The sequence below is a fragment of the Piliocolobus tephrosceles genome, chromosome 21 (genome assembly GCF_002776525.5).
Source record: "Piliocolobus tephrosceles isolate RC106 chromosome 21, ASM277652v3, whole genome shotgun sequence".
NCBI lineage: Eukaryota > Metazoa > Chordata > Mammalia > Primates > Cercopithecidae > Piliocolobus > Piliocolobus tephrosceles.
Window position 1 is genome coordinate 11,267,782 of NC_045454.1, and position 17,121 is coordinate 11,284,902.

The 17,121-nt window shown below is 53.7% G+C and overlaps 2 protein-coding genes across 8 annotated transcripts in view; one reads left to right on the plus strand and one right to left on the minus strand.

Annotated features, from left to right (window-relative positions):
- The window catches only part of FKRP (fukutin related protein), a 12,120-nt gene extending 6,074 nt beyond the window's left edge, over positions 1 to 6,046 (minus strand). Inside the window, exons 1-3 of one of the 5 annotated variants that reach the window (XM_023182689.1) lie at positions 6,002 to 6,046; positions 3,927 to 3,988; positions 3,390 to 3,496 (exon numbers count right to left, since the gene is read on the minus strand). The gene's annotated coding sequence lies outside the window, so the exon portion shown is untranslated. Of the gene's footprint in view, positions 1 to 3,287; positions 3,497 to 3,926; positions 3,989 to 5,022; positions 5,511 to 6,001 lie in introns of those variants that run through there. The other 4 variants (XM_023182687.1, XM_023182688.1, XM_023182690.2 and 1 more) reach the window with 4 other exon arrangements.
- Positions 5,613 to 17,121, plus strand: part of STRN4 (striatin 4) — a 27,612-nt gene continuing 16,103 nt past the window's right edge. For all 3 annotated transcript variants that reach the window (XM_023182684.2, XM_023182685.2, XM_023182686.3), the window contains exons 1-4: positions 5,613 to 5,938; positions 13,468 to 13,571; positions 14,124 to 14,197; positions 15,463 to 15,541. In XM_023182684.2, the coding sequence (XP_023038452.2) occupies positions 5,657 to 5,938; positions 13,468 to 13,571; positions 14,124 to 14,197; positions 15,463 to 15,541 (539 nt within the window). In that variant the 5' untranslated portion in view covers positions 5,613 to 5,656. The remainder of the gene's footprint in view (positions 5,939 to 13,467; positions 13,572 to 14,123; positions 14,198 to 15,462; positions 15,542 to 17,121) is intronic.

Below are 17,121 nucleotides of genomic sequence, written 5' to 3' on the forward strand. Positions count from 1 at the left end.
CCACCCACCCCGGCCTCCCAAAGTGCTGGGATTACAGGTGTGAGCCACCGTGCCTAGGCAAAAACAATTTTTTTTTTTGAGACAGAGTCTTGCTCTGTTGCCAGGCTGGAATGAGGTGGTGTGATCTTGGCTCACTGCAACCTCCACCTCCCGGGTTCAAGTGATTCTCCTGCCTCAGCCTCCCAAGTAGCTGGGACTACAGGAGCGTGCCACCATGCCCAGCTAAATTTTGTATTTTTAGTAGAGATGGGTTTTCACCATGTTGGCCAAGATGGTCTCAATCTCTTGACCTCATGATCTGCCGGCCTTGGCCTCCCAAAGTGTTAGGATTACAGGCCTGAGCCACCGCACCCGGCCAAAACAATTTTTGTTTTTAAAGGGATAGGGTCTTGCTTTGCTGCCAAAAAATAAACAAAACTAGCTGGACGTAATGGCTTTTGCACCTGTAGTCCCAGTTACTTGGGAGGCTGAGATGGGAAGATCACTTGAGCTGGGGAAGTCGAGGGTGCAGTGAGCCATGATGGCACCACCGCACTCCAGCCCGGGCAATAGAGTGAGACCTTATCTTTTTATGAAATGGAGTCTCGCTCTGTTGCCCAAGCTGGAATGCAGTGGTGTAATCTCAGCTCACCACAACCTCCGCCTCCCAGGTTCAAGCGATTCTCCTGCCTCAGCCTCCTGAGTAGCTGGGATTACAGGCACCCGCTGCCATGCCCAGCTAATTTGTTGCATTTTTAGTACAGACAGGGTTTCACCATGGTGGTCATGCTGGTCTCGAACTCCTGACCTCGTGATCTGCTCGCCTCGGCCTCAAAAGTGCTGGGATTACAGGCATGAGCCACTGAGCCCGGCTTTTTTTTTTTTTTTTTTTTTTTTTAAAGCATCTCCCTATCACTCATGTACTTCCTATCCCCCATTCCTGCCTTATTTTGCTCCCCTGGTAGTTATTGCGTGGATTTTACTTAGCTCGTTTATTGTCAGAATCCCCATGGAGGGCAGGGATCTGTTTTCCCTACTGTATCCCCAGAGCACAGCTCAGTGCCTGGCACATAGCAGGTGCTCAATAAATACGTGTTGAATGAATGAGTGACTTAAATTATTAACATAGGGAACGTGGGCTGGGTGTGGTGGTTCATTCCTGTAATCCAAGAACTATGGGAAGCTGAGGCAGGAGGATCGCTTGAGCTCAGGCGTTCAAGACTAGCCTGGGCAACATAGTGGAACCCTGTCTCTACAAAAAATACAAAAATTAGCCAGGCATGGTGGAACCTACCTGTGGTCTCAGCTACTTAGGAGGGAGGCTGAGGTGGGAGGGTCCCTTGAGCCGAGGAGGTAGAGGCTGCAGTGAGCTGTGATCCAGCCACTGCACCCCAGCCTGGGCAACAGAGCGAGACCCTGTCTCTAAAAAGAAAGACAGGAACCTCTGGCTCAGAGAGATGGGAAGGATGCAGGGATGAGAACCCAGGTCTCTGCTTCCAAGGCCCTGGCTCTTGCCACACTGTCTGACTGACTCTGGGTCAGCCAGGAGGTGCCCAGCAGGGCAGAGGACAGCAGCCAGGTCCTGGCTACCCTTAGGCCCACCACAGTGCTTGGCCCTTGCAGATCAGACACCAGTGGGTTTGATGGCCAGATAAGGAGGTGCCACCTGCTGGTGAGGGTGTGAGGGAAGCTGAGGCGGGGAAAGGAATCATCTAGTACCCTGACAAAGTCATACAGACTTCACCACCTCTAAGGGCTACAAACCCCTTCGTTGGGGCAAAGTGGATGCAATGATGATTCTGCAGGTCTGAACGTTCTAAATTTTTCTGAATCGGGAGGATAATAATAACAATTCTAGGCCGGGCGCCGTGGCTCAAGCCTGTAATCCCAGCACTTTGGGAGGCCGAGACGGGCGGATCACAAGGTCAGGAGATCGAGACCATCCTGGCTAACACGGTGAAACCCCGTCTCTACTAAAATACAAAAAACTAGCCGGGCGAGATGGCGGGCGCCTGTAGTCCCAGCTACTCGGGAGGCTGAGGCAGGAGAATGGCGTGAACCCAGGAGACGGAGCTTGCAGTGAGCTGAGATCCGGCCACTGCACTCCAGCCTGGGCGACAGAGCGAGACTCTGTCTCAAAAAAAAAAAAAAAATTCTAGTAGCTCACCATGTGCCAGGCCATGTTCTAAGCACTTTATGCATATTCACTTATTTAATCCTCATGTTATGATCACATTTAAAAATGGAAACCAGTCGATGCGGTGGTTCACGCCTGTGATCCCAGCACTTTGGGAGGATGAGGCGGGGAGAGATTGCTTGAATCTGGGATTTTGAGACCAGCATGGACTGGTAAGACCCCATCTCTATGAAAAAAATAAAAAAATTAGCCAGGCATGGTGGCGTGCGCCTGTAGTCTCAGCTACTCTGGTGGCTGAAGTCGAAGGATTTCTTGAGCCTAGGAGGCAGAGGCTGCAGTGAGGCGAGACTTTGCCACTGCACTCCAGCCTGTGTGACAGTGACACAGTGAGACCTTATCTCAAAAAAAAAAAAAAAAAAAGGAAACAAAGGCACACAGAGTTAAAGAGTTAAGTCTCTGGGCCACAAGAGTGCCCAGAGTTAAGTCTTTAAAGAGTTAAGTCTCTTTAACTCTCTGTCAAGGTCACACAATGGGAAGTAGTGGACCCAAGAGGTGATCCAAGAAGCTGGCTACAGGGTTGTGCTTTAAACCAATAAACTTTGCCTTCTCTCTTGGGTTCTTTCTGAAGCCCTGACTCTCAACCCATCTTTGGTGAGCCTTCACCAGCCCTAACCTGACAGGTGCTTTCAAAGCTTGGCTATGGCACATTAATAAATTAATTCAACTCAGTAACTCAACAAACTCAAGTATTCTTTGTAGTGGACCCTGTGTTTTGAGGATACAGAATGAATGAGGTACTCATTAGGTCAGCCCTCTGGAAGACAGAAAGAAGACCGACAGGGCCACCTGTGGTGGCTCACACCTGTAATCTCAGTACTTTCAGAGGCCCAGGCGGTCGGATCACCTGAGGTCAGGAGTTAGAGACCAGTCTGGGCAACATGTGAAACCCCGTCTCTACCAAAAATACAAAGATTAGCTGGGCATGGTGGTGCGCACCTGTAATCCCAGCTATTGGGGAGGCTGAGGTGTGAGAATCACTTGAACTCGGGAGGAGGAGGTTGCAGTGAGCCAAGATTGATCCACTGCACTCCAGCCTGGGCGAGACCTTGTCCCCCCCCCCCCCCCCCCCCCCCCCCCAAAAAAAAAGATGGACAAAAACCATACAACTTACAGACAGGGCAAGAAACCAGCAGGGGGCGCAAGAGTAGAAACAGGGGGCTTGCCTTAGAAATGGTTGTCAGAGCCGGAGAGGACAGTTAAGCTGCGAACTTACTTGTCTCTCCAGTCCCCACAAAACAATGTAAATGAATCCAAATTCTCTTCAGGCCTTGGGTTCACGGGGTCTGAGCTGTGATTTGGCCTGAGCTTCAGTTACTGCATCTGTGGAATGGGAATGTGACGGTTAGAAAAAAACGAGAGGTCCAGGCGCGGTGACTCATCCCTGTAATTCTAGCACTTTGGGAGGCCGAGGCAGGTGGATCACGAGGTCAGGAGTTCAAGACCAGCCTGGCCAACAAGGTGAACCCCCGTCTCTACTAAAAATACAAAACATTAGCCAGGCGTGGTGGTGGGCGCCTGTAATCCCAGCTACTCAGGAGGCTGAGGCAGGAGAATCACTTGAACCCAAAAGGTGGAGGCTGCAGTGACCGTACCACTGCATTTCAGTCTGGGCAACAGAGCAAGACTCTGTCTCAAAAAAAAAAAAAAGAAAAAAAAAGAAAAGAAAAAAATGAGAGACATGGGAAAGCCTTAGGGAATAAGGGAAGGGCAGTTTCCATGAGAATGCGAGTGACACTGAGGGACTTCTTACCTCCTAGGTTGCAGGCTGGGGGAGTTCCAGGAGGGCAGTTCCAGCCCAGCTGAGCTGTGCTCCTGAGAGGAGAACCAGAAAACCCCAAATTAGCCATTTCTGTACAATAGAGCACAATTTCATCTTATCCACAATAGTGGCAAGAGAAAGGTCAGGGAATCCTTTCTCTTGAAGTCCCATAATCTCAGGCACCACCTGGGGTGTCTCAGGTGTGGGGTGGGGTGAATGGGAGGGATGTCAGTTATTATAGCAACCTATAACCATCCCTCTAGCATGAATGTGTCCAGAAAAGGTACGGCTAGAAGCCAACAGAAGCTGTTACCATGACAACCCCCTCCCTAGACACATTCCACCTCTGAGAGATTCTTAAAACATCCCCTGGCCAGGGGCGATGGCTCACACCTGTAATTCCAGCACTTTGGGAGGCTGAGGCGGGCCTAAGGCGGATCACCTGAGGTCGGGAGTTCAAGACCAGCCTGACCAACATAGAGAAACCCCGTCTGTACTAAAAGCAAAAAAAAAAATTAGCCAGGCATGGTGGCGCATGCCTGTAATCCCAGTTACTCAGGAGGCTGAGGCAGGAGAACAGCTTGAACCAGGGAGGCGGGGGTTGTGGTGAGCCGAGATCAGGCCATTGCATCCCAGCCTGGGCAACAAGAGTGAAACTCTGTCTCCAAAAAAAAAAAAAAAAAAAAAAAAAATCCCCTCCTTGGTTGGGCTTGGTTCCTAGGGTCACTCGAAGGGGGCTTCTCTATTACCATAGTAACCAGGTCTTGACCTTGCCTGTTTCTCACCCCCCAGAGGATGGTCCAGGCCCTGTAACCATAGCAACTGCCCCTCAGCAGAGCATCTCCTCCTCTAAATAAAAACACCTGGTTGGTTTGGTGCATGGGCCTCCCACAATAGGAAGGGGAAGACGGTTACCATGGTAATGCCAACTAGGTGGCTATAGGGGAGGGGCTGGGGAAGAGGTGCTTCTCTTAGAGATCAGCGTCTTTGGGGCTGGGGTACTTTCTACCTGAATGCTAGGTGTGCGGGGGTTGCCATAGTAACCAATGAGGAAAGGAGCAGAAGGACCACCAGGGACTTAGGTTACCTTAGCAACCTTCTCCTGGTGCAGAGTCCGAAGAGGTTTGGGGCTCCATAACCACAAAGGTGGAAGGGAGGGGAAGGCTGTCCCCCACCAACTCGCCCCCACCAATGGGGAAGGGTTACCATGACAACCGACCTGGCCAGAAATCAAGAGAGGATGGGGCCACTGCTAGGCGCCCTTTCTCTCAGAGTAAAAGTAATTGTCCATGAGAGTGATGTTTGGGCGTGGAAGGGGTAAGGCTCTTTCTCTGGGGCGAAGTAGGAGGAGGGGGGCAGAAAGCGGCCCCTTCCTCAGTCTCACTCCAGCGAGGGGGACCGTCGCGCGGGGCCTGGGTCTCCCTCGCACTCCTCGGGGCGCGATCTCCCTCCCGCCGCCCCCCGCGCGGGCACGCTAGCCCTCGGGGTCGACCAGGGTGGGCGAGGCTCGTGCCCGGCCTCGCGCTCGCCGCCGGCCCCTCTTCCCACTGTCCTCCGCCAGGCGCGCGCGCGGTGGTGGTGTGGGTGGGTGTGTGGGGGGGGGGGGGGGGGGGGTGTGGGGGGGTGGGGGGGTGGGGGTTGGGGCGGGGGGGGGGGGGGGTTGGAGCGCCCGCGCAGGCGCGCGAAGCACAGCGGGCGCGCGGGCCGGCCCCGGGGCCTCCATGATGGAGGAGCGAGCGGCCGCCGCGGTCGCCGCCGCCGCCTCCTCCTGCCGTCCGCTCGGCTCAGGCGCTGGCCCTGGCCCCACTGGGGCGGCCCCGGTCTCCGCCCCTGCCCCCGGGCCGGGCCCGGCAGGTAAGGGAGGCGGCGGCGGAGGCAGCCCTGGGCCCACGGCGGGCCCGGAGCCCCTGAGCCTGCCGGGGATCCTGCACTTTATCCAGCACGAGTGGGCGCGCTTTGAAGCCGAGAAAGCCCGCTGGGAGGCCGAGCGCGCCGAGTTACAGGTGAGCGCCGTCCCGGGACCCCCGACCCCCCACCCGGCCCGGCCCGGCCCGGCCCGGCCTCACCCGCCGCTGCCGCCGCCGCCATCTTGGAGCAATGGCCGCCGGGACGGCCAGGGGGGGCGGGAGGGGACCGCGACGGTCCCGGAGGGCGAGTGAGGGGCCGTCCGAGGGGTGTCCTGAGGGCACCCCGGGTGGGAGGGGACCGGGACAGCCCGAGGTGGGAGTGGAGGGACCGGGGGTGGGAGGGATCACCGGGACCGGCCGAGAGAGAGGGACAGAGGTACCAGAACTGGCTGGGAGTATGACTGGGACTGGAACTGAGCGCGCCGGCCGCGGGGCTCCTGAGAGAGGCGACTCGGGTCCTGGAGGGGAGCCCAAGAGAACTCGGGAAAGGGTGTGGAGAGGAGCTGGAGGGGTCTGGGAAAGACCTGAGTAGTCTGCTGTGGGAGTGAGCAGAAGCTCGCCGGGCGCAGAGGGACTCCCGACCCCCGACCATGGCCCTAGCCAGGTGCAGGTGGGAAGTGGAAGCGTCCGAGGGGGCACTTGGGACACGCTGGGAAAGAGCGGATCCAGACGGGGAACCGGGAGGAGTTAGGGAGAGGAAGTCCGGGAACCTGGGATGGGTGTGTTTCGGGGCGACTGGACAGTGGGCACGGAAGGATGGCTGTGTAAGGACCCGAGAGGTGGGAAGAGGGTTTCGAGGGGTCCAGGATGAAGGTGTGTGCCTTTCCCTCTTAGGGGAAACTTTGGGGATCCCGGACGTGTGTGGCTGCAGAGTGCAGGGAAGGGATCTTTGGAGTGGAAGTGTGGACAGAGCAGGAGATGTACCCAAGGAGCCTGGGTGGGAGAACTTGACAGTGGAAGTTCCACTTGGGGGTGTGCAGGAGTGGGCGCGATGGCACTGAGATGGGACGTATGTGTAGGATGTAGAAAGAGAACCCTGAACTGGAGTGTGGGGGTGTCGGGCATGTCCAGTATGGAGGTGAGGGTCCTGGGATGGTGCCAATGAGGACGAGTTAGGTGTTAAACCCTGGGGTGATGCTTTAGGGGGGAGAATTTTGTAGAGCCCGAAGGCAACATGAGGAGGCATCTCAGAGAGAACGGGGGTAGGGTGGGGTTGGGGGGAAGGAGATATGTTTGTGGAAGTTCTGGGAAAAGACCTCATGGTTTGTGGGGTAGCTTGGGACAGGGATGTGCTCCGGGCTGATGTATGGAAGAGTCTGAAGAGTTGGGCTCTGGTTTGTGATCTCGTGGAGCGTCAGGTCCATCGGCAGTGAATCATGGAGATGTCCGGATTTGAAGGGATCAGGAATGGCCCACTGGAAATCTGAAGATGCTTGGACTGGGTTATTATTAGCAGAAATTGTTAGTACTTCCTTGTAGCAGCCCACGTTTCCCGTTCCGATTTGCCGTTTTCTATCTAGTGGAAGCTGGCACCCAAATAAATAACTGATGAGAATTTTGTCGATAGAGATGGGGTGCGGTGGTTCATGCTTGTAATCCCAGCACTTAGGGAGGCTGAGGTGGGAGGATCCCTTGAGCCCAGGAGTTCCAGGCCAGCTTGGCCAACATAGCAAGACCTCATCTCTACAAAAAAGTACAAAAATTAGCTGGGCGTGGTGATGTGCACCTGTAGTCCCAGCTACTCAGGAGGCTGAGGTGGGAGGATTGCTTGAACCCCGGAGGCTGAGGCTGCAGTGAGCCATGATTGCACCACTGCACTCCAGCCTGGGCGAAAGAGTGAGATCCTGTCTCAGAAAACAACAACAACAAAAACGGCATTTTGTTCATAGGATGAGTAAAGACCCTCCAGTAACTCTCCCCCTGCCCTCACTTGTGGTGGCTGAGGCTTGGAGCTGGGGTGGGAGCAGAATCCTTATGTAACTGCTCTCACTTGTGTCCCACTCTCTACTTCCGAAGCTCTTTCCCAGCATTCATCTCATCAGATCTTCTCAGTGCCGCGTGATGTAGGCAGAGGCAGTGTCATTACCTCACTCAGCAATAACGGCACCAGCTGCAATTTAGTGAGCACATACCATGTCTGGAGCTGTGTATCAAGTACTGTAGACACGAGCTGTCATTTCATTCTTGTGGCCTTCTGGAAGGGTAAAGGATATTCCCCCTGCCTTTAAAAAAAAAAATCACGAGGAAATGGAGGTTTTGAGAGGGTGATTTTTCTAGGATCCCAGCAGATGAGCAGAAGGGCTCGTCTGTGGACCTTTTTTTTTTCTTTTGAGACAGAGTCTCACTCTGTCACCCAGGCTGGAGTGCAGTGGCATGTCTCGGCTCATTGCAACCACTGCCTCCCAGTTGCAAGCAATTCTCCTGCCTCAGCCTCCCAAGTAGCTGGGATTACAGGTGTACACCACCACGCCTGGCTGATTTTTGTATTTTTAGTAGAGATGGGAGTTTTGCCACATTGGTCAGGCTGGTTTCGAACTCCTGGCCGCCAGAGATCCACCTGCCTCGGCCTCCCAAAGTGCTACGATTACAGGCGTAAGCCACCATGCCCGACCGTCGGTGGACTTTTAAGCACATGTTCTGTACCTCTCTGCTACCCAGTACAGTTGAGAAAATTGGTTCAGGCAAGTGTAGTGGCCTCCCCAGGGTCACCCAAGCAGTCATAGTAGAGCTTGGACTGAATCTTGGCCTCTGGGACATTGCACCAGTGCACCGCACAGCACCCACCACACCATCTTCTCATCCTGGAGGCTGATGAGAGAAAAGATATTTATCACCTCACTTAATGACCCTTCTTGAAGTTCGAGAGGAACCAGTGTCTGGCATGGTGCCAGCACTGTCACTTTGCACTTTTGTTTTCTTTTATTGTTATATTAGTAAAAATTCAGACATCTCAGAGGGGTGTGTGTGTGTATACACATATGTGAGTGAAAAAGGAAAGTTCTTTCTCTTCATCCCTTTCTTGCTCTTCTCTCCCGAGAGAGAAGAGTTATTGTGGTTGTGTAATAGATGAACTACTGCTGTATGTATCATTTTGTGACATAATGTGTTTTGGTTTTCTTTCATATCAGCACAGAGAACTCTTTCTTAACGCTTTTTGATAGCTACATAGCGTCCCATGGGATGTTTGCACCATAGCTGATTGAGTTTGACCCTGGTTGGTGGACTTTTAGATTTTTTTTTTTTTTTTTTTGAGACGGAGTCTCGCTCTGTCGCCCAGGCTGGAGTGCAGTGGCCGGATCTCAGCTCACTGCAAGCTCCGCCTCCTGGGTTCACGCCATTCTCCTGCCTCAGCCTCCCGAGTAGCTGGGACTACAGGCACCCGCCAACACGCCCGGCTAATTTTTTGTATTTTAGTAGAGACGGGGTTTCACCGTGTTAGCCAGGATGGTCTCGATCTCCTGACCTTGTGATCCGCCCGTCTCGGCCTCCCAAAGTGCTGGGATTACAGGCTTGAGCCACCGCGCCCGGCCGACTTTTAGATTTTTTCTAGTTTTTCTCCCCATCAGACATGGCTGCAGTGAGTACCCCTTATTCATGTGCGAGTATGAAGCAGAACAGATGACTGGAATAGTGGAATGGATGTGTTTATGAAACAGTGATTGGGCTGGGCGCGGTGGCTAGCGCCTGTAATCCCAGCACTTTGGGAGGCTGAGGCAGGTGGATCACGAGGTCTGGAGTTCCAGACCAGCATGGTCAGTATGGTGAAACCCTGTCTCTACTCAAAATACAAAAATTAGTCAGACGTGGTGGCAGGCGCCTGTAGTCCCAGCTACTCGGGAGGCTGAGGCAGGAGAATCACTTGTACCCAGGAAGCGGAAGTTGCAGTGATCCGAGATCACACCACTGCACTGCAGCCTGGGTGACAGAGCGAGATGCCATCTCAAAAAAAAAAAAAAAAAAGAAAAAAAAAAAGAAACAGGGATCGACTCTGCCACGTTGACCCACCAGTTTACTCTCCCATCAGCGGCACCTCTTTTACACACCTTTACTTGAACACTTAGCACTAACAGACAGTGTGACTTCCCCCGTGAGATCCCTTAAGACCTGGGCAGTGTCAGATTTTCCTGATGGACTCTGAATAACTTTTCTGTGAAGAGCTTAATACAGCTGCTCCTAGCAGAAGACCTGCCGTGCGACCGTGCTTGGTACATGTGTGTTGAATGGCAGGGAAGGCAGCCCCTCGGGAGGTCCTGGCAGTAGGCGCCGTAAGTTTGGAGCAGGAAGGTGGTGGAGCTTCAGTCTGATAATGAGCAGGCATTTGCTAGGTGGGGGATTCTGAGAAGTAGGTGATGCAGTTTCTGCCCATCCGAAACTTCCAGGCTGGCAGAGGAAGCTTGTTCGTGCAGGGGACAGCAGAGCTGTAGATGTTCATGCACAATTGATTGTGTGGCTCTGCTCCTGTTCTGTGGCAACTCTGAGAGGGGAAGCTTTTTGAGGATGGGAGGGACCTTTTAATGAGGGATCTGAACTGGAGATTTGTATAGGAGCAGCGACAGGGAGCTGCAGTGAGTGCGGTGCCAGCAGAGAATGTGCGGAGCTGTCCCCTCCCCACTCCAGCTTCCTGGGGGCTCATCCCTGACAGCAGCTGTTGAAGCTTGAGAAGGAGCCCCTTAGGAGATGCAGGGCTAGATGGCACGAAACGGGAACTCCTCCCAGGGAGCTGGGACAGGAAGCAGCGAATTCAGAGAGGCATCAGCTCCTGGGAGGACTGAATTGCTAGGACTCCTCCGAAGCCTTTAGATGTTGCTTTGTTGGGAATAGCTGGAGGGGCAGAGAGGCAGTAGCTGCCAGGTATCAGAAGGTTTTGGGGGCACGTGCTCTGTGGCTCTGGCCAGAGGGAGTGGCAGTGGGTAGGTGTGATGAGCAGTGGTGAGCAGCACTTCCAGATCCCAGACCGACTCTCAGGCCTGCCACAGCCCTTCGCGCTTGCAGACCTGGCAGCCAGTGGGGACTGCTGGCATCTGCAGCGAGGGAAGGACTGGCCACTGACGCTTCCCGTTTCTGTTGGGTTTCCACCTCCCTGAGACGCTCCAACCACATCTTTCTGGTTCTCTTTCCAGAGGCACTGGAAAAGGGACATCAAAGCAGAGTGGGCGGCTGAGACCCTTACGTCCTCATTAGGAGGAGGGAGACCACGGCCCAATGAGGCAGCAGAGGGATGAAGGGGGAACCCAACCAGTGACAGGTCTGGGTGGGATGCCCGACTCCACCTCCCGCCCCCACAGATAGACCTCCAGTGTGCCCCTGTGCTAGTCCAGGCCACTGCCATTCTGTCCTGGGATTTCTGGGACTGCCCTCGTCTGTGATGGGGGTCTCTGTGTCCAGCTCTGCCGCTCTCCTGCTCCCTCGTCAGTTCTCCATGTTTTAGCTGGGGCTGCCCTTGTAACATGCGAATCGGTTACCTCTCTCTGCTTAAAACCCTTCCATGGCTTCCCTGAGCCTTTTACACATTCTGAAGCAGCCATCCTGGCCTTTTTAGAGTTCCTTAAGCCCACTGTGCTGCCCTTGCCTCCGTCCTCTGCCAGCAGGGCCCTTCCCACCCCTGGCTAACTTCTCTTCAGCTTCAGGCCTTAGCTGAACTGTCGCCTCTTGTCCCTCCTCCCATAGCATCCTTCACTCCCGCAACGGGGTCTAGTCACATTGCGTGTGAGCTGCTGCTCATGCCTGTCTCCTGCACGGGACTGAGCCCTGTGGGTGCAGGAACCACGTGGCTCCTCTGTTACTGCCCAGTGCCTTACTGGGGCACCTGATGCGTGCGGGCAATCACCAAACAGTGGCAGGTGTTGACCAAGGTGTAGGTTCCCAGCAGGCTGAACTGCCCCGGGAGGTTGAGGAATCAATCACAAAGCCCAGGTGGGCAGGGAAGAGAGTGAGGAGGAAAGTCAGGGCTTGTCTTTGGTGGTCGGTCCGCCTCTCCTCACACCTTCTCCAGTGATTCAGAGAGTAGATTTGGGGGACTGAGAAGATACACGAAGGACAGAAACTCACACTTTAGAGATGTTGATGTCATATAAGTAGTTTCCCTATCTGGCCTTGGATGTTTATATACATATGTGTTGGTAAAAAGTGTTAAGAGGGAAAAAAAGAATCCCATTCTCGAAGCGGACAGATGAGGTTCTTTTCTATAAGGTAACTGGTGACATGTATTTCTTTTTTTTTTGAGACAAAGTCTTGACCTGTCACCCAGGCTGGAGTGCAGTGGCACGATCTTGGCTCACTGCAACCTCCACCTCCCAGGTTCAAGCGATTCTCCTGCCTCAGCCTCCCAAGTAGCTGGGACTACAGGTGTGTACCACCACGCCTGGCTAAGTTTTTTGTATTTTTAGTAGAGATGGGTTTTCACCATGTTGCCCAGGCTGGTCTCGAACTCCTGACCTCAAGTCATCTGCCCACCTCAACCTCCCAAAGGGCTGGGATTATAGGTGTGAGCCACTGTGCCTGGCCAATCCACAGACATTTCTAGTTGATCTGGGGTCTCCAAAGGGTCCTGCCTCCTGTAAGGAACAAGGCCCATTTTGGATTTGCAAAAAATGTACATGGAGAATAAAAGTGATAAGAGAAGTAGAAGCTGGCATTTGTTAGCCTTTATTCTGTGCCAGGCCTTGGACTGAGCAGAAGCTAGCACATGAGGGGAGGGCACTCTTATGCGTCTCATTTTCTGGAGGGGCAAATGGAGACTCAGAGGAGGCCGATGACCTGCCTAAGATCATGTAGCAAGTAAGTGTCTAAGTTGGGCCTGGAGCTCTGGCTGTTCTGGACTGGAATGTTGGGGTGCTTGGGGAGAAGCCAGAGATGAGCCCTGGGCCAGGGCTTTGGCACAAGGGCTTCTGGACCATGGTCAGAGGCCAGGATCCTGCCTGGAAGGCAGTGGGCCCAGTGTCTCTAAATGACTTGTTGACAGACTGGAGCAGACAGGGCAGCTCAAGCCAGCAGACGGTGTGAAGTGCTTGGCAGGAACCCGGGGTCGTGTCTGTGGCACATTTCTCTCACACCCTGGGCAGAATGCAATGGGATGGCTGGTCCCACAGCGGGCTTGACTTGTAAAGCTTTTGTATTGGAGCGGGAGCTGAGCCGAGCCACCCACTCTTGTCCCAAAGCTCCAGAAGTAGCTTCCCACGCCTCCCAGAGACAGATGCTCTGGTAAGAATAGTGGGACACCACCTCCACCAGTAGCCTTAGGGACAGCACCTGCCACAGGGTGTCGGGGGGAGTCCAGGGCAGTGAATGCCCACCCTCCTCTCCACTGCTATCCCTGACCCGACTTCCCTCCAAAGGCAGCCAGCAAGTGAGGCCTAGGCTGGCCCCATTGTCATCTCAGGGTTTAAGGGCTCCCCTTCGGCCCTTGTTGTGGATGATGTGGCAGGGGGCCCTGGAAACAGATCCAGCCTGTCCTCTCAGTGCTTCCTGAACCCTGGCTCGGGGGTCTTTGTGCCGAGGAAGTGGCTGCCGCCCACCCATCACTGTGGGGTGGCTGTGGGCTGGTACTATACCTGGATGAGTGACGGCCACACCGGCAGTGAGCCTGAGCCCCATTGTCTTCATTTGCCTCCTGTCTGCCCTCTCAGGCTCAGGTGGCCTTCCTCCAGGGAGAGAGGAAAGGGCAGGAGAATCTGAAGACAGACCTGGTGCGGCGGATCAAGATGCTAGAGTATGCGCTGAAGCAGGAAAGGTGAGCCTTCGTCCTGCCCTGGGCCTGCCTTCTGGGTCCATCTCAAGCACAGCGTCAGGAGGCCACCAGCCACGCCTCCTTCCAGCTGAGGGAGATTTGGGGTCGACATTCTCTTCCATCATTCCAGTACCATAAGGTTCTAGGGGAGAAACAAGACAGAGGAGGTGGGATTCCGGCTAGACACCAGGAACAATATTCACGATGCTGGTGGCCCACTGTGCGCCAAATATCGTATAGTCCTTACCTCGGTTATCCCTTACCCCTTCCAGTAGCCTAAAGGGTATTGTTAACCCTGTTTCAGATGAGGAACTAGGGTTTCAAGGGCTGATGGTTTCTTCAAGGACCCCTGAGACTAGGGGGTCTCAGGTTGCCTGACTCCAGGGAGTGGTCTCTTCCACCAGGCCAGGGGTGCGGGGGATGCTTCAGCCTCTGGTAGGAGACGGGTTGTGGGAGGCCCTGTGATTTGGGGTTTGGGATTCCGGATTCCTCAGGTAACTACTGACCCTGTCTACTCTCCTGCATCTTTTATTCATTAATCATTTGCTCTTTTAGGGCCAAATATCATAAACTGAAGTTTGGTACAGACCTGAACCAGGGGGAGAAGAAGGCAGATGTGTCAGAACAAGGTACTCACCCTCTGATGCTTGCACTGTCGGCACCCTCCCGTGGACGCTGAGTGTGCTGGAGAAGCAGGAAGACTTTGCTCCTTAGAAGGCAGAATCGGCCCCAGGGCTGGGGAGGGGCGGATTCTCACTCTCAGAGCCCTCCCCATGGGCTGCCAGGTCCTGTGCTGGACCCTGGGGGCCAGTCCTGCTTGCCGTCCCCCTGTGCAACAGAGGCAGACACACGAGCAGCTCACAGGATCCCTTTGCGAGGAGTGGGCGCCAGGACTATTTATAGAGCGCTGGGGACGGTGCGGGAAAGCCGGGGAAGACGTCACTGAGGAGGTGGCGTTTGAACAGGGTTGTCATTCAGTCGTTCATCCAAAAAAGACTTTATTTGTGGGATACAGGCTTTGTATCACAGGTCAGGGATACAGCAGAGAGCACGGGAGACGTGGTTCCTACCCTCTGGTCCCTTAGAGTCTAAGCTCCTTGGAAGATGACTCTGTTCCCCAGCAAGAGAGTCAGGGGAGAGAGCGCAGATGCAGAGACGCACACTGAAAGAGTTAGAGGATAGGGAGTCAGTCACTGTGACTGGGCAAACGGTGTAGGGCAGAGGATGTGGGAGGGCGGGCCGGGTGAGGGGAAGCTTGGCTGAGGCAAGCTGAGAAGACCTTGTATGCTCAGCTGATAGTGATGGTCATTACCTGCTGCCAGCTCTTCTCACTGGAACGGAAGTTCCACAAGGGCAGGTCTTTGTTTACCCGGGTAGCCCAGGTCCCTAGCCAGGTACAACGTAGATGCCCAGAAAAGACTTGAATAAAATACTAAGCAAATTACCTCGTTGCATCCTCTCAGCACTCCCAAGAGGGAAATGCTGTTATCATTAAGCTCATTTCTCAGAGGATGAAACTGACACCGCTTACACTAACTCAGGGTCACACAGCCGGGATGGGGCAGAGCCGGGCTTGAACCCAGTCGGCCCTTCTCTCAGAACCAGGCCAGCTTTCTGTGAAGGAAAATGACAGCTCGTCCAGAGTTTTGAGATGAAGCCCTTATCTTGTCGGGGGCCAGGTTGGGGAACCACCAGTCAGGAGACCTAGAGATGAGGACCGCTTCAAGGAGGAGGCATCCCCACGTGGGGGAAGAGAGCAGGGTTCCAACACTCAGGAAGTGACGCCACAGGACCCGTGACAGTGACCGATTTGGGTTGGAGGGGTGAGGAAGATGGGGGAGGTGATGGGTAGGTGGCAGTGGCCTAAGACAGCCTCCGTTCTCTCACCCGCCAGTCTCCAATGGCCCCGTGGAATCGGTCACCCTGGAGAACAGCCCGCTGGTGTGGAAGGAGGGGCGGCAGCTTCTCCGACAGTGAGTGTGCTCGGGGAGTGGGGCTGGGGACACATGGCACATTTGGCTTGAGAGAGAAGTCCAAAGGCTCCACAGTCCTTTTGTGTCCTCAGTGGGGACGCTGAACTATCAGGATCTTAGCCGGCCATGGATGGAGTGGCCTTCACCCTGTGGGCGGAGCCTGGCCTGGGGAAAGGGAGGAAACCCGCTGCAGAACGCAGACATGGGAACGCCCCCATTGGAATGTGTCCCTGAATGCCTCTGTGGCTTTTTTTTTTTTTTTTTTTTAATCTCAGTGGCCATAGGAGCCCTTTGTGGCTTTTTTTTTTTTTTTTTTTTAATCTCTGTGGCCGTAGGAGTCCTGTGTGGCTTTTTTTTTTTTTCAATACCTTGTGAAGATTTATTAAGTGTGGCTTTTTATTCCCCAAGGGTAATATTAAATTATTTTTTATTTGTTAATTATTTTTTTAAAGACTAATCAGGCCAGTGTGGTGGCTCGTGCCTGTAATCCCAGCACTTTGGGAGTCCAAGGCAGGTGGATCACCTGAGGTCGGGAGTTTGAGACCAGCCTGACCAACATGGAGAAACCCCGTCTCTTCCAAAAATACAAAATTAACTGGGCGTGGTGGTGCATGCCTGTAATCCCAGCTACTCGGGAGGCTGAGGCAGGAGACTCGCTTGAACCTGGGAAACGGAGGTTGCGGTGAGCCGAGATCACGCCATTGCACTCCAGCCTGGGCAACAAGAGCGAAACTCTGTCTCAAAAAAAATTAATCAAATGCAGTAGTGAGAAGTGGGGAGAGGGCAGATCTGTAAATAGGTTTGTGATTGACTGTGAATGATCACAGTAACTCACCATGTTTGAACCAGAAAATTATTGATGTTATTATTATTTATTATTATTTTTTGAGACACTTTCTGCTCTGTCTCCCAGGCTGCTGTACAGTGGCACGATCTCAGCTCACTGCAACCTCTGCCTCCTTCCACCTTAAACGATTCTCCTGCCTCAGCCTCCTGAGTAACTGGGATTACAGGCAGGTGCCATCACACCTGGCCAATTTTTGTATTTTTTTTAGTAGAGACAGGGTTTCACCATGTTGGCCAGGCTGTTCTCAGACTCCTGAGCTCAAGTGATCCACCCGCCTCGGCCTCCCAAAGTGCTGGGATTACAGGTGTGAGCCACCGCACCTGGCCTCAAATTATTAGTTTTTAATTGCTGAAGAGATTTGTGCATTTTAGAAAACTTAAAAAATAGGAGAGCAGAAAGAAAAAAAAGATCACTCACAATTCCTCTGCTCAAAAAATTTCATCCCCCTATAAACATTTTGCCATATATGGTCTCAGTTTCTTTCATGGCTGTGTATTTTTGCCTCTGTTATCTTAATGAACTCACTCTGTCACCCAGGCTGGAGTACAGTGGTGCAGTCACAGCCCACAGCAGCCTTGATCTCCTGAATTCAAGAGATCCTCCTGCCTCAGCCTCCTGAGTAGCTGGGACAACAGGCATGAGCCACACTGCTCAGTTTATGTATTTCATTTACTTATTTTTTTTTTTTTTTGGTCACCCAGGCTGGAGTACAGTGGCCGGATCTCAGCTCACT